This window comes from Labrus mixtus, chromosome 7 (genome assembly GCF_963584025.1).
Source record: "Labrus mixtus chromosome 7, fLabMix1.1, whole genome shotgun sequence".
NCBI lineage: Eukaryota > Metazoa > Chordata > Actinopteri > Labriformes > Labridae > Labrus > Labrus mixtus.
The window spans coordinates 2872754-2888816 of NC_083618.1; the positions used below are offsets into that span (position 1 = coordinate 2872754).

At 39.2% G+C, this 16063-nt stretch overlaps 1 protein-coding gene across 1 annotated transcript; it reads left to right on the top strand.

The window, feature by feature from the left end:
• Positions 1-11001: 11001 nt before the first annotated feature.
• On the top strand, positions 11002-15330 carry LOC132977223 (intermediate filament protein ON3-like; the record flags this gene model as incomplete). The annotated part of the gene is made up of 9 exons (XM_061041693.1): positions 11002-11442; positions 12840-13048; positions 13165-13225; positions 13322-13417; positions 13518-13682; positions 13790-13915; positions 14018-14238; positions 14331-14383; positions 14503-15330. Coding segments are annotated over 9 exons (1482 nt in total), but the record flags the coding sequence as incomplete, so codon positions are not given.
• Between the last annotated feature and the right edge of the window lie 733 nt (positions 15331-16063).

The following is a 16063-nucleotide window of genomic DNA, read 5'->3' on the forward strand; positions in this document are numbered from 1 at the left end:
ATATCTGCAATCATCATAGGGAGTTACGATACTGTAACATTTTTTACATTCAGAAAAGGTTTTTCCGCTGTCTGACTTTAACATTGTGTGAAACAAGTTTTACCAAATTGCCCTTTCAGTGCTGGTAAGCTTGCCAGCTGCAAAGTGATGGCATCTTGTTTGCTGCCAAGTGTGGTTTATGGGCAGGAGTTAATCATTTGTTACTATCATGTGTAGCATTCTGAAGGGTGTAACAAGGGTGTGGTCTGATGGTATTCTCAGTTTCCTTTCACCTGTTTAAACACGCTAGTATTCAGGTATGAGCCAACAGGTCTACTGTTTAAAGCTGCAGATGCCTATTGTCTTTTACACTTTAACTTAAAATATTAAAACTCTCTAAACAGACCATAAACTACACCTAATCATCATTGCACAACTTCTGACCGATTCTCAAATGAAACACACACACATAGACACACTCACACCCACATACTTGTGACTTATAAAGGTGATATGTAAGTAATGACTAGACATGGTTGCTTGGCACTGCAGCAACAATAACAGGAGGTAGTTACACTTCTGTCCCAGTGCAGCGTGGGAAGACAATGCATTCTGATAACAGTGAGCTGAATTATGAGTTATAATCTCTGTGAACTCCATTTTAGGATATTCAAACAGTTTCACTTGAATCTGCTGTTTTACTTTCCTACATTCAAACATACATTTCAAGAAAGTAAGATAAAACTCTAAGTGACATTATAAAATTTAAATATGAACACATTTAATCTCAAAATCTAATCTCAATGTGATTCTGACATGATTATCTAAGAAGTCATCTTTACATGTCTCTGACTCTCTGAATGGAAGGTTCACCTGCTGACAGGTTTTACGGCCTATAGGGGCCTCAACCCATGTCTGTGTTGACTGAGCAGCCACACCCATTTTTCTCTAGATTTGTAGTTGGATTCTATAGGTTTCATCGTATAGAAAGAATAAAGCATATAGCAGTACATTCTATTAATCACTATTGAAATCAGTCATAGATGTCTAGGCTTGGGTGAGTGCTTTATATGTCGCACTACGGTACAGCCGTCTCTATTGTGTCACTGTGAAGCCAGTAAAAGTGCTGAACTCCTGACTTAAAGGGTGGGTGGTGTTCAAGGAATGTGTTGACAACAGGCAGAAAAGGCCTGCTCTGACAAGTTGTCTGTGTGCGCGATAAGGACTGCCCAGCAGTCCACTGTGAGGTAGGCTATTGAATGTAATATGTAGGCCATGTCTAAGGTTAAATCAAGGAATGGAGATTAGAATGAATGAAAAGATTATTGTGCTCATAAAGAGCTTCTTTTATTATCAATATTAAGACCAACATATCTGTTAAAAAACGAGAACACTGATGAACCAGCAAGTCCAATTAGCCTGATTCTACATTTAAGGATTTATAAGACAGCAGTCCAGAATGAATAACACCCAAAAGCAACATTTTACAACCCCTGCAAATTATTATGGTGTCAGTTTTGGAACCGATTGGTGACAACGACAAAGTCTTTTGGAGGCGATGGCTTACTTAAGGGGCTTCTGGTGTGGCTGCCAGGTGGCAATCAAGGACTTCCAGCCTGGACTTTATTTTTATGCGTTGCTTTCTTTACAGTCCAACTACAAACACGAGGATCGAGAAGGAGTTGGTGAAAAGAGAGAACTGTTAGCTACACTGTCATGCTTATGTTTGTTTAAAGACATGAATTAAATGTAAATCTATGTTCTATGACTGCTGATGGTTGATAGCTTCTGGGATTGTATTACTGCCAATACGTTCCACTCCTTTCGATGTCCACATGGACTGTTTTCCTGTACAGGCAATACATGCTTGCTTAAATGCTAGCGAACAATATCATAAGCACTACTAAGGAAAATCAGACCACTTTCGGGTACAAAAATATGGTCCAGCTCTTAAAAATTCAAAAATTCAATGCAATATATGTTAATATAGATCCTTACAGTGATAGGAAATTGATACTCTGCGTATCAACATCTTGTCAGATAATGTCACATTTTCTTTGGTGTTTTATTGCTGCGTCTCACGACCACATTTACTCGTTGAAGCTATAGTAAGTAAAATGTTAAAAGCCAAATGGATTGCGCTTTTCTCTGTGTAGGTTCTTAGTCATCCAGGTCATGCTAAATTCGAAGCTTGATCCAAATACAACTGTAATTGGTTGAAGATCTTGAGATGTTCACCCCATCTTCAAGATCTTCAACCAAGTCTAGTTGCCTTTGGATCAAGCTTCCAATTGCACTTTTCATTTATGGTGACCAGAGAGCTTAACACCACATATCATAAACATAAGTAACTAAGTGCTCAGTGCTAAATGCCATTATATGAATACACATGTTAACATGCTCACACTGACAGTACAACATGTTGAAGTTTAACTCTTTTTAGCAGCTTGCTAACATTAGCTAATTACCACAAAACAGAAAATGCTCTTGAGGCTAATGAGAATGGCATGTGTACAGTATACGGGAAATTGGTCATTGGTCACTTGAATTATTTATTGATTATTGCAGAACAAAAAAAAACTAAGGATAAGTTAAAACACTTCTTTCCAACACAGTCCCAAGACATTCAACAAAGGAACAAATATGACACAATCTGGGATCCAAGACTTGACCACAAATTAGGAAATAAGATTGGTCTTCTGCTGATAACTGTGCTGGATCAAAGATCAGGGGATTACCAAATATGCTTGAATACTCTCCAAGGACCTTTAATGTCAGTGCAAAGATCAAAGCAAGCCATGTGAGATATTTCAGTGGAGACAAAAGTGGTGAACATACAAGCACACGTTTTTTTTTTTATCATAAGAACCACACTGCTAGAATGGCTAAAGAATAATAATGAATGAACAGATCTGTCAGCTTTAAGAAATATGTTTTCTATCATTCTATCTATCTATCAGTCAGTTTCACAGCTGAACTGTGAAACTGACATTGTTGATCAATGTAGCTGTTTGTGTGCCAAAGACAAAATCAGAGAGACTGTGTGCAACCACAGCGTATGACTTCATCCAAAAGCAGAAGTTGTCGAATGCCAGCACATATAAGCAAATGTTTGATTGTGTTGCTAGGTTGTTATTTGGCTAGACAACTGACATGATCCCTCCCGTCTGACGGAGAGTCATAGTAATCCAGTGAGACGGCAGCTTGTGTCAGAGTTCCCATGCCTGCCATCTTCTCTCATTATAGTGAGGCAATGTGTATGTCTGTGTGTGTGAGTGTGTGTATGTGTATGTGTGTGACAGGGTGGAGGGTTGGTGCTATAAACCAGGTGTTAAAGTCCACAATTCCCAAGTCATATCTCCTAGTAATTTTTTTAGAAAACGGTGTGTTTGTGTTTGGAAATGTGTTAGCATGCCAACAAACTATTGACTCTGCAACTCAGAGTAAAAACCAAAACGGGCAACTCTGCAATGCAGCCAAGCTTGTTACAGTGAAACATTCTCAGAGAGACATCCATAACTTGTTCATTGTTGTGCTAACTAACCCTTTATTCAACACATTCATTTGTGGATTTACCTCATTCCACTCTCTTGGCCTCAACAAAACAATCCCATGCATGAATTGCAACCACTAAGTAGTAAGGGTGTGTACCTTTCGCAGGTGTTTTTATAGAGAAAATGCGACGGCACTCCCTCATGATGAACCCATCCATGACTTTATGTGGACGCCAAAACAAGCATGTAGGGGTGGGTTTATGTGTCCAAAAGCTTTGGATTGTATTTTGTATTTGTTCATTATTCTTCACATGAACTATGAACAGTTTCATTACACTATTTCAGATGCCATGGTGCAGACATTACAACTGTACCAAGACCGCTTAAAAAGGTGGCTCTCAGTCTACTTCTTCAGATTCTATTGCGATTCATATTGAGTATTTAGTAAATGATCCAAACCAACTGCAGAAAGGAACACACTTGGACCCTCTCTTTTCAACATTGCTAAACTTGTGTTAAAGACCACAGGCATACCTGACGGATCTTCCAAATCAATTTTGATGGTGAGCATGATTGGGACCAAATAAACAAACTTAATGTGTGAAAATGCATTAAGTCACATGTCCAGCTCAAGTTTAGCCTTGTTGCCAGCCTGCCTGCCCCCTTGACTGACATCTGTTCTTCTTGTCTCAAGGACCTTAAATCTGTCTCACCACCTACAAAGCCCGCCAGCCAGCCAACTTCACTCCCTCACCCTCCAGCCCTGGACCCCAGCCAGTCGCCCCTTCCCTAGCCCTACAAGCTTTTAAATAAAATTCCCTTTTGTCACCTTACCTCTTGTTGGTATGCGCTTGGGTTCAGCCATAATTCTTGACAAAATTCATATTTAGATTAAAACTGGACTAATATTTATGGGTAGGAATCGCAGAGTAGCTAATGATGCACAAATCATGGCTCACAGTAACAATGATCTCCTGATACAGTGATTCTGAGATCATCTATATATATTAATTATGTAATGTTAAATTACTATCTGATTAAGTGAAGCCAAATACAACCTGTTCATATCGTTCATTACATGGGAAGTGATTGCCATGTAGAACTCTGTAACAGGTTAAGTCCATCAATTGCAGGGTAGTGCAACTCTCTCATGCAGACTGGAGTGCATCCTCGACCTTGTTTCTTGTCAAAGCTTAAAGAGCTGCATAGCTGTTCATTTAAGCTCAATTTGGGTTGAAAGTGGCGAGCACATCACTTAACTTCTTTTCACCGCTGTCCAACATTAGATTGGCAGATTGGCAGAGAAATTAGTCTAGAATCTGTTGTACTCCTATGTTGTTGTTTTTTGCACCAAAAACAACTAAAGACAAAGTCCTTAAACCCACCCAGCAATTAACTGCAATTTTTGATTCTTCTTCAAATAGTTAAATGTGGGTGAAAGCATTTACCAAATACATCTAATGCATTTCATTTAATGTCATATCCTTTTTGGGTTCTGCACTCAAGTTCACTTCATTTGTCTGTCTACTCGCCGTTATATTGTATAGGTTCTGCTGATAATATGTCTACACTCATGCACTTTAACTTATGTATCACTGATTGCACATCTCCCTATGTCAATACTGTCCATTTACAACTCACATGTACATTTAATCTTTCATATTTTAGACTAGTAATGCTAAGTTAAATCCTGGTTGTATATATTCCCATTCTTAGTTTTGATATTTTTAGTGCTTATTTACTTTGTATTTAATATTATATTGTGTTTTTTGCTAATATTGTGTGTTTGGATAACCTGCTGCTGTAACGCCACAATATCCCAGTTTGGGATCAATAAAGTAATTCTATTCTATTCTATTCTAAACACTCTTTAATATGAAATTTTGAAAGGACCATGCCTAATGGCTTAAGAGTAACATCCCTGTGTGGGTCAAAGAGCACCATTGACATTTGATTGGTTGTTGGAGGTTTTTCATTGTCGATACTCATAAATGTCAGCTAAACACACCATTCAAAATTTCACAAGTTTGAACAAGTTCACAAGCTGCTAATTAAAAACAAGAATGTGCGTCCACATCAGATACGAAGGTGCCTGGAGCAACTGTCTAAGAGGATTTGCAAAAGTTACTGTACGTTATCAGGGATCTTTTAAAAAGTTCCACAGATGAGGGGTTCGGTGTACATGTTTTTTTTAAATATGTAGTACTGCAAGTGATAGTGGCGCTAGTGGTTTTAAATAACATTGCACAAAGATGACTCCAGTGTTAACCCATAGAGCATGTTTTCTGTAAAGTTGCATAAAGTATGTTGACTAAAGAACTAAAATTAAACAAACATGCTTGAGCTGTTTAACAGGTTTTTTAGCGTCCAGAGGCAGAGCTGAAAACTGCCCCAGGAAAACCAGAAAAGTGAAGATCAAACGCCAAGAGGCAGAAACAGAAAAACATATAACACCTGACATGTGGAATGATGTGTTTTGGAAGAGGAATGTCCGTCTCTGGCCTTAAGGTGTGTAAGCCATAAAACAATAAGATTCTTTCTCCACTTTATGAGCTCCACTTTAGCTTCAAAGTATTTAGAGGAGCCTGCATTGGTTTTTTTTTTGGTGCTATGGTCAACAAGTGCATTCCTTAAAACTATCAGCCATGTTTGGATATATTTCTATTACAAGCTGCTTATTCTTATATTGAAGCTGACTGGAACTGGATAGCTTTTGTATTTCCAGCACCCTGTAATTAAGTGGATTGAATTGATGTGCATGATGTGTAGTCAAAAGACGAGAATGCCAACATAACAGTATGTACAATAGGCAGGTGTCAAAGGATGCCGGGAAATAGATGGTGAAAGATGTGTGTTTGTATGTGTATGTGTGTGTGAGTGTTGTGCCTCTTTGTATTATAACACACAGAAATATTCAGGTGTTGTGAGGTTAACAAAACCCTCACTCATTTCATCTGTACATAATAAAAATGTGATTTCCTGTGGACACTCTTATAGTCGACTGCTGCAACATACACTTGCAGCCTTTGTCACAATAATATGACTAACAAATGTTTTAGCCTTTGACCTGGCCCGACAAAGATTAACTCCTTAATCAGGGAACACTCTTTCAATTTGTCCCTGTACTGTTAAATAGAGAGTAAAAAGTATGTTCTAGGTATCGCCTTAATGACAAATACACAGTGCAGAGTTGCAGTGCAGACACTCCTGATTCATTCACAGACTGAACATAGTTGCATGTCAGTTTTCTGCACAGTTTCTCATTCATATAGAGAAGCCTTCCAAACTACACCTCATAGAGAACCACACCCAGTTTACTTACAGAGCAGAGGTACAAAAGGGAGGGCATATAAGAAGGTTACATAGGTTTTGTAGTAGAGATAAGAAAATGAAATCATTTCCTTGTAAAGTCAAGAAGAGTAAATAGCATTTTAACCAGATCTGATAAAATGTTGTTACTTCAAGTATGTGACAGCCAAAGCCTGTGAGAGTGAGAAGCGTGAGAGCAAAGACGGGGAAATGTAATCAAGACTATAATTGCTAATAATCTTCAATAGTATCAGTGAATAAGAAAAATAACTAAAAAGATGAGGAAACAAAGGTTAGGTTTAATTTTAAAGTTCCTATGAGGAGTTTTTTTTTTATATTGTTCTGAAAGTGACTGAAATGAATACTGATGCCTTTTCATAACAAACAAAAGCAGAAAGAGCAGTAGGATCAAGATGAACTTTTTTAATAAAGTTACTTGGTATGTCTGTCCGCCCTGCTGCAGGGTAGGTGTTAAACAAGGCGATTAACCGCACGCTGAGTTACACATTGGACATTTCTTTTTTGTCAGAGAGCACATCTTATACATGAACAGGAGCATGATCAGCAAAGAGATAAATCATCCCTTGATTGTCCACAGAAGTCACCTAAATTAACATATCCTCAAGTTCCTCACAGGAGCCTTAAACAGACATGCACTAATGGAGAGGTCTCAGAGTGAGGGGGCTGCCCACAGCAGGCGCTCCTGGGCTGGGTTGGGTGCCTTGCTCAAGAGCACCTCGGCAGTGGTCAGGCACCTCCCCAGCTACCAAAGTCCTTACAGACCGAGCTACTGCCGCCACGAATTTGAAGCAATCCACCATGAATCAAGTCAATATATTGAAAATTACTATTTGATGTTTGTGCTCTTTTTTAACGTGACTGATTAGCTTTCTTTGATTTATTCTCAGAACTACTAAGTTAATGCAGCTTTATTTTTGTGCATATGTGAGTGCCAACAAATAAAACAACAATGAAGTGAAAAGGTTTCAGACAATTCACATTCCCATAAGAAATAATGCAAACACATTAACACGTGGACTCAGAATTGTCTCTTGAACTTATAACCCTCACCATGCCCCACCTCCTGACACACATGTCCAGATTTTAAATTATTACTCAGGATTCATGAACCCATGCAGAGACATGACCCCCACCTCTCACACATATGGTAACATCAACTTTAATGTGGTGAAAAAGTGTGTTCATGTTAAGGGGTTTCAGAAAATCTAGACAAAGCTTGGGTCATTGATTTATGACAGCCAAGACTGATGACACTTTAGATGAGACAAAACAGAGCTATCGTTATGTCTCATCTAACGATTGTGATCATCAGTAACAACACTTTCCCTAGAATACTGTCTTTGCAAATCCAGTAAAACCTCCCCTTTATAAAGCTGAGCCAGATTTTAATCAAACTTCTCAAGAATGAGACTTCTCAGGTCAACTGAGAGGCCTCACCCTTGTTGCCCAACACTATTGTGTGTTTATGATTTACTGGCATATAATGTGCATGGAGTATTGGTGTTAAATCTGCCACACCATGAGAAAGCTCTAAAACAGGTGTCTGCACGTGTGTGTGGGTGTTTATTCAGAAGTGAATCATCAGATATTTTTCAGTTTCTCCTATTGTGTTTTGTGTATCTGTAAAATGATTAGAAAGAGGGAAAGCTTGCACATAAATATTATCCAAATAGTTGCTGGACAGAAGAGATTTGAGCTGTAGAGTAAAGTTCCACACCAGGGTAGAAATTAAAGGCATGTGCTTGTGAAAAGTTAGGGAAGAACGAACAAGAATGCAGGTAGAGGAAAGAAAGAAGTACTGCGGTAAGAACAAACCAACTAGGTCAATAAAGCCAGTGAAAACAACCATTAGAAGCGTATTGCACACCCTTTGATTAATCTGGAAGATCGTTTATACCAGGACAAGGATGCTCCCAGAAAACTAAGTGGAACACAATAAGTGGTAAGCCTGAAGCATGCCACTTTGTGCAGCAACTTTTCTGGCAGCATTTTAAACACTTCCCTTGCTCTCTGTTATGACAAGACTGTAATGAGAAATGTGCCTAAGGCATGTTTGAATAAACTTTAATTATTGTAGTCCTTTTTGTATTAATCCTTTCTTGGCTGGCTTATGATAACATAAATACTACTCATTCATAAATCTCTAGAGGTCCAGATTTCTCTTCAATAGGCAAATGTATATTTGACAGTGAGAACGTGGACATGTGAAAATTAATTGCAAAGACTATACATTAAAGTGAGTGTACAGTTGTACTCTTTCAGTCTTTTTTGCTTCGTTGTTAGTTCTTATTGGCATCAGCACAAACTGATACATCAACTATTTTCTGACGACAATATAGCTGTTAGACAACAGCATAGTTTATAGCAAGAGATGAAAATAGAGTCAAGACTGGACAGTTAGCTGCACTTGCATGCACGTCATCAGGTGACCCTCCATGAGTTCCTGGATTGCATTACAACGGACTGCATCTGGTCAGTGGACTGATTGGTTCAACTGATGATGAGGACACATCATTTAAGAGACATGCGATGCAGTTTAGGAGTACCAAAATACCATCTCTAGATCTCAGAAATCGTGTTTATTGCTGTTCCTACAAGACCATCCAGTTGTATTAGAAAGGCAGGGAGGTTCACTATGTTAATTTGTTTTTTTTAGCTTACTTGTTTGGGCAGTTACATTCTTATTTAACACTGTGTTCCTGTTAATTGTATTAAAAAAAAGCGTAATTTCTTTCGATGTTTATTTATAACAGCTGTTGAATTAACTGTATTGCTGATTTTGGGATCAGGGGAAAGTATTGTATTGGCTGCTTAAAGTTGAGTGGTAATGCTGAAAACGCAGCCTATATAAATATATTAGCTTATTTTATTATTTTATATAATGGTATGAAACCCTATGGCTAAGATTTCCTCATATATACTTGTCACAGTCTCTTGATGTTCAGAGGTGTAATCCTCTATTCTTTGATTTCATGCATTACAGGGAATACTATTATTCATGCATTTATTAAGAGATATTGTAAAGTAAGTATCCATCCCCTTCTTACGTGGCTTTTTGCAGGAAATGTTGACTTTGGAAAATATATTTAATGAAGAATAACCACATTTATTCTAAAATCACAACAAGTTATACAGATTTTACAATTAGAGCTGCCTCAATAGCAAGGTTTAACTGTAGCTCTCTTGAAACAAGCTACCCTTTTTGTTTTAACTCACATTTACACACAACATCCAAATACTGTAACGTAAGATACAGAGAACAGGTCGCACAAATTAGGGCATCACAGAGACAAGTTTTGTGCCTTGTCACTGACATAGTCATCGTCCTTAAACTCCTGTTAGGTGTTTACTTCATGTGTCAACTACTCCTAAATCAATTTCTCGTTAGATGATGATGCTCTTTGATAAGAGCATCATCCATAGGAGAGGTCTTTTCTGCGTGGCATAGCAATTGACCAGAATCAGGGTATTCATCACAGCTGTTGTAGCTGGTAAAGATGTAACCAGTTCAACAGTTTACATATCAGAAGTGTGTGAACTTTACCTGTTCATTTTATTACTGAAATGAAACAAAAGGACTCCATTATAAGTTGTTAATTTTTTTGGTTATTTTCACTAAATTAATTAAAATGTAACTTAATTCTTTTGTTACTAATTGAGTACTTTCCTGAAGGAATGTGTAAAATTCTACCAGGCTGTCTGATTAGGAAATGCCGGTGATGGTGATTATCACTATTCTAATTGTGCATAGGCAGGGGATGTGAACAATATAAACATATACCCTATGGTTTCCATTAATATAACATTTGGAGGTTTGTTAGAAATTAATAGTGTTGTGTGAACATCAGAGAGTTGTTTATAACCAGATAAAAGCATTTCATTATTTTGGGATGCAGGACTAAACAGGACCAGGACCTGACCACTAAGATCAGGTCTTGTTCTTCCTGAACATACTCAGAGGCTGTTTGTCTTCTCATGATCACATTTTCACTGCACTTCTTTAACTCTCACTCTGTCCCCCTTCAGCCTGTCCTAGTGCAGGGTGTGTCGCAGCTTATCTCCTGACAATCCTCCCCCACCTGTTTTACAGGATCGGCCACTCCTGTCATTCAGAGCCAGAGGCTTGTAGGCTGGACAGCAAAAGTGAGAGTACAGGTTGAAGTGGCTGAGGAGGATCCTCCCCCTTGCTCTGCCATAAAAGCAGGCAGAGTCTGCAGTCAGACACTCACAGGGACTCAGCTCTCCTTTTGAAGCCTGCACATCTTCAGTTCTCTGCTCAAGATCATCATCTACCACTGCAAACATGAATAGAAGAGCATATTCAGTCACAGGCGCTAATGTGAGCAACACCAGGAAGTCATTTGGGGGGGCTCAAGCTAGCAACTACTCTGTAAAAAGAACCACCAGTTATGGCCTTGGTGCTAGTGCTGGTAACAGTTTTGGTTCACTGTCAATGGCTAGTGGTTCTTACAGCCAAGGAGGAAGCAATTTCACCGCTCCGATCACAGCCGTCCAAGTGAACCAGAGTCTGCTGGCCCCTCTCAACTTGGCGATTGATCCCACCATCCAGGTTGTCCGCACTCAGGAGAAGGACCAGATCAAGACCCTAAACAACCGCTTTGCCTCCTTCATCGACAAGGTTAGTCCCTGTGAGCTCTGTGTGAATTTCTCTTTTTCTAGTTAACAATAGGCCTTGTTGTGGCAATATTGATAAAACGGACACTCCCTGGTCTACCTTTACATTTAACAGCTGTCAAAAGTGAATCAACTTCCTTTGCTCTTTCAACTTGTAATCACAAAGAACTGACTAGAAAGTGACCACTGTATACATTGTATGGTAGTAGCAATGTCCTTTAAGATGTAATTCAAACTGCTGAGCAATACTTACTAGTTGCAAAAAGTATTTTTTACTGTCAGAGCTGACAAAGGAAGCAGTTAATCTTATCTTTGTGGTGTTATACTCATCAATGAGTTACAGCCTCTGGGTTCAGGAAAGCTTAGAGAAATGTACAAGTCTGTCTGTGATCATGACCCTAACTGACACTGGCAGCCCCATCCTAATTCAACCTTAGGCAACAGTTGGCCTTTAGCCCCGTCTGAGCCATCTGTGGTCTCCTTGCCCACTATATAAACATGGGTGGAGATTATTTTGCAATGACGGTTCCTCGAGACTGGCAGAGAAAACAAGGATATACAGTATCTGTACCCACAGGGTCCAAAGTCTGTCATTTGCACATTGCACCTATCACCTGGTTGTTATGGGCAACAGGAATGCTTAGTTCAGGGTAGTAGAACAACTTTCTCTTGTTTTTAGGATAAATATCCAAGGTCTGTGTTGAAACTTGCTTACAAGCTATACAGTCTTCCCTTCGTGTAGAATGAAGCTTTTGAAACTCTATAAATTGGCACTAAGTCAAAAACTCACAACAAAGTACTCATCCCATGTTACTGCAATGCTTTGTTGTCTGCGGTTTATCTGCCACACCCAGTTTTTTTTATAACTACACTGACTGTGTGGCCTTCAAAGCTCAACTGAGCACACAAGATGAGTCACAGCCAGTGAAACAAAAGGTGAAACCCTTAAAGCCATATACACACTAGATGGAACATACAAGATTCATTATTTTCAATAGGGAAACATTTAAATCTTTGTATTCAATGAGTGATAAAGGTGCAGAAGTTTCTTTTTGCATCTTGAAATATTCTTAGACAAAAAGCAAGCTAAAGAATGCCGCCTAGAGTTACAATTGTTATGACGTGGGTGTGGCTCTTCAGATATGGAGATATCTAATCTGTAATGCAGGGTGAGGTCAAGCATTTTTAAACTATATTCAATAAAATCTTTAAAGCACTTATCCTTCCCTTAAGAATGGATAAGTTACTTTTGATTTATTATGCGCTCATTATCAATTCAGTTCAAGCATTCAAGACTTATTGACAATTGAAGCACCAGCCAAGCCCCTATTATACTACTATGTATAATGAACATGCCTATTAAGAAATCTGACAATCTTTCCTGGTTTATTGCCTCCACAGGTCCGTTTCCTGGAGCAGCAGAACAAGATGCTGGAGACCAAATGGAGCCTCCTGCAGGACCAGACCACCAGCCGATCCAACATCGATGGTATGTTTGAGGCCTACATTGCCAACCTGCGCAGACAGCTCGACGGTCTCGGCAATGAGAAGGTCAAGCTGGAGGGAGAGCTGAGGAACATGCAGGGCCTGGTTGAGGACTTCAAGATAAAGTAAGTGTTTGCATTACATGAGAACTAATTGTTCAAACAAGTTATACAACTGTTGTAGTCGGCAGATTTCCAAAATGGAGCAAATGCACTCAAACACTTCTCTTGCATTCCTCCAGATATGAAGATGAAATCAACAAACGTGCGGGTGCAGAGAACGAGTTTGTGCTCCTGAAGAAGGTGTGAAAAAAAGGCCTTTTAATTTTTTAATTCCAAGGTTAAATACAAAGTTGTGCATGTATAACATTTCTTTTTTTGAATTAAACTCTTTCTCAGGATGTTGATGCCGCCTACATGAACAAGGTGGAGCTTGAAGCCAAAGCTGATGCTCTTCAGGACGAGATCAACTTCCTCAGGGCCGTCTATGAGACTGTATGTATCTATTTTGTCACCTTTGATCCACTGATAAACACCATAGCTAAGCTGATTAGCAACAGGGAGTTAATTGGTGCAACATCCATTGGTTGTTTAGGAACTCCGTGAGCTGCAGGGCCAGATCAAGGACACCTCTGTCATTGTGGAGATGGACAACAGCCGTAACCTGGACATGGATTCTATTGTAGCTGAAGTGCGTGCACAGTATGAGGACATCGCCAACAAAAGCAAGGCTGAGGCAGAAGGCTGGTACAAACAGAAGGTAATAAGCAGAGAAGAAATCAATCCCATGAGTTCACTGAATACATTTGACTCCCCTCTACCAACCCTCTGGTTCATACTACTGCATGCATTGTTTTATTGAAACAGTACGAGGAGATGCAGAGCTCTGCTGGACAGTATGGTGATGACCTGCGCACAACCAAGACCGAGATTGCCGAGCTGAACCGCATGATCGCCCGCCTTCAGAATGAGATCGAGTCCGTCAAGGGACAGGTATTTCAAGATCTCCTTAAGAATGATGCCTCATAATGAAGAAACTTCACTGTATAGGTTAATGTACAGTTATTAACCAAACTGTGATATTAACTTCCACAGAGAGCCAACCTTGAGCTCCAGATCTCAGAGGCTGAGGAGCGTGGTGAGCTTGCAGTAAGAGATGCCAAGCTCCGCATCAAGGACCTGGAGGATGCTCTGCAGAGAGCCAAGCAGGACATGGCCCGCCAGGTGCGAGAATACCAGGAACTGATGAACGTCAAGCTGGCCCTGGACATCGAAATCGCCACCTACAGGAAACTGCTGGAAGGAGAGGAAGACAGGTGGGATAAAGCTGACAATTCAATGTTTGATGGTTACACTTATGATCATCATCTCTGAATGAAGGACTAACTCTTTATTAATCCATTGTTAGGTTGGCCAGTGGAGGAGCCAACGCAACCATCCATGTCCAGCAGACATCTGGAGGTAGTGATTCAACCTTAAACATTATAGTCACTATCACCATAAGTGATACGAAATCAAGAAACCTCACACACAGATGGTGGGATACCTGATAACTCTTATCTGTTTTTGTTTTTCACTAGGCTACTCATCCGCCAACTCCAGTAGTGGATTTGGCTATGGTGGTTATGGTAGTGGTGGTGCAGTTGTGTCCAAGTCCACAGTCACATCAAGCAGCAGAAGATTCCAATAAAAAGGAGAGCCGTCCCTCTTCCCCTTCAGAAGCTTTTTGATCTGATCTAAATCTGTACCCTTTCATGGTGCTATGCATTGCTATTAAGCAAGTTCTACAAGATAGGGAATATCCTAAAGATTCCTGAATGCATGTAATAATTATCACTGGCTTCTGAAGGTAATCAAAGCCTGCAACACACCAAGGCTGGATCAGTTAGCAGGACAACATTAGTTTTCATTCTACACTGACTCCAAGGAATAAGGAAAAAGCAAAAACAAAAAAAAGAACTATTCTGATAAGGTGTTAAAACTAAGCAAAGAAAACATTTGAAAATCAACACTTCACTTTTTGCACTATTAGTGGGCTCATCTGAAATATAGTCCTGCTGTACAGGTAGCATGATGCTGCTCATCATGGTGCTAGATGTCTTCATCCTACAGGGCTGATATCAGAAAAAGGAACAAGTCACTGGCCAAATCTGATCGCTGGAAAAATACAAACATTTTAAATCTGAGTGACTTTAAACATTAACAGTTTAATTTTGAACTGATTGGCTATTAACCTGTTATTTTTTATTTCAAAATGTTTCTCTGTTTAGTTTTGCCTTTCCAGAACCAAAAGATTTAAGTAAGCTGAAACCAGGTTTATTTTGTAAAATCATTATTAGCAACATGTCATGAATGTTGCAACAAGTGACATCAAATCAACTTGAATAAAATAAATCTGAGAACAGAAACATTTGTCTCTTACTCTCATCATTTATTGTATTTAATCACTGGAAAAGGAGAATGCTCGGCTACGACTCTTAAAAAGTGTTCAACTTTGATAGACACATGAATTTTCACATGGACAGTTTGGATGGGTGGTGCTGTGCATCTTATTCACTATTAACTTTCTGCTTGTTTTTTAATTTGCCAGATAAGTGCATAAAGCACTGCATGTGAACTCTACATTGTCGTAACATCCATATCCTGTTTCATAAAGGTTTTAAATCCTCAAAGCCTTACCCAGATTCAAAAGCTGTTGCTTTAATTGGAGTGTATTTGTAGAATTCTGTAAAACTGTCACAATACATCCACTGCTCAAGTGTATTAGAAATGCATCCTCTGCACCACTGGTGCTCAGGCCCTAATTACATAAATAAGGCTAGCAATGTACATGGAATGAATAAAAAAGTTGAAAAAGCATGGAACTAATAGCCAAGATCGGGAAACTAATACATACTCTCAGAAATGACTGAAAATGTAAATCAATAAAATCTGTTTGGACATGGCTTGCTCTTTCTTGTGGCTACCATGGCAGATAAACAGGCAATCAGAGTGGAGAAAACTTCAGGTTGCCTGGATGTAGTCTCTCAAGACCCAAACTGGGCAGATCAGCTCTGCCGAATAAGCTTCTTCTGTCACGAACGCTGTGTAAAACAAGGGAGGTGGACCCAATTGCAGATAAAAAGAAAACTATTTAATTTA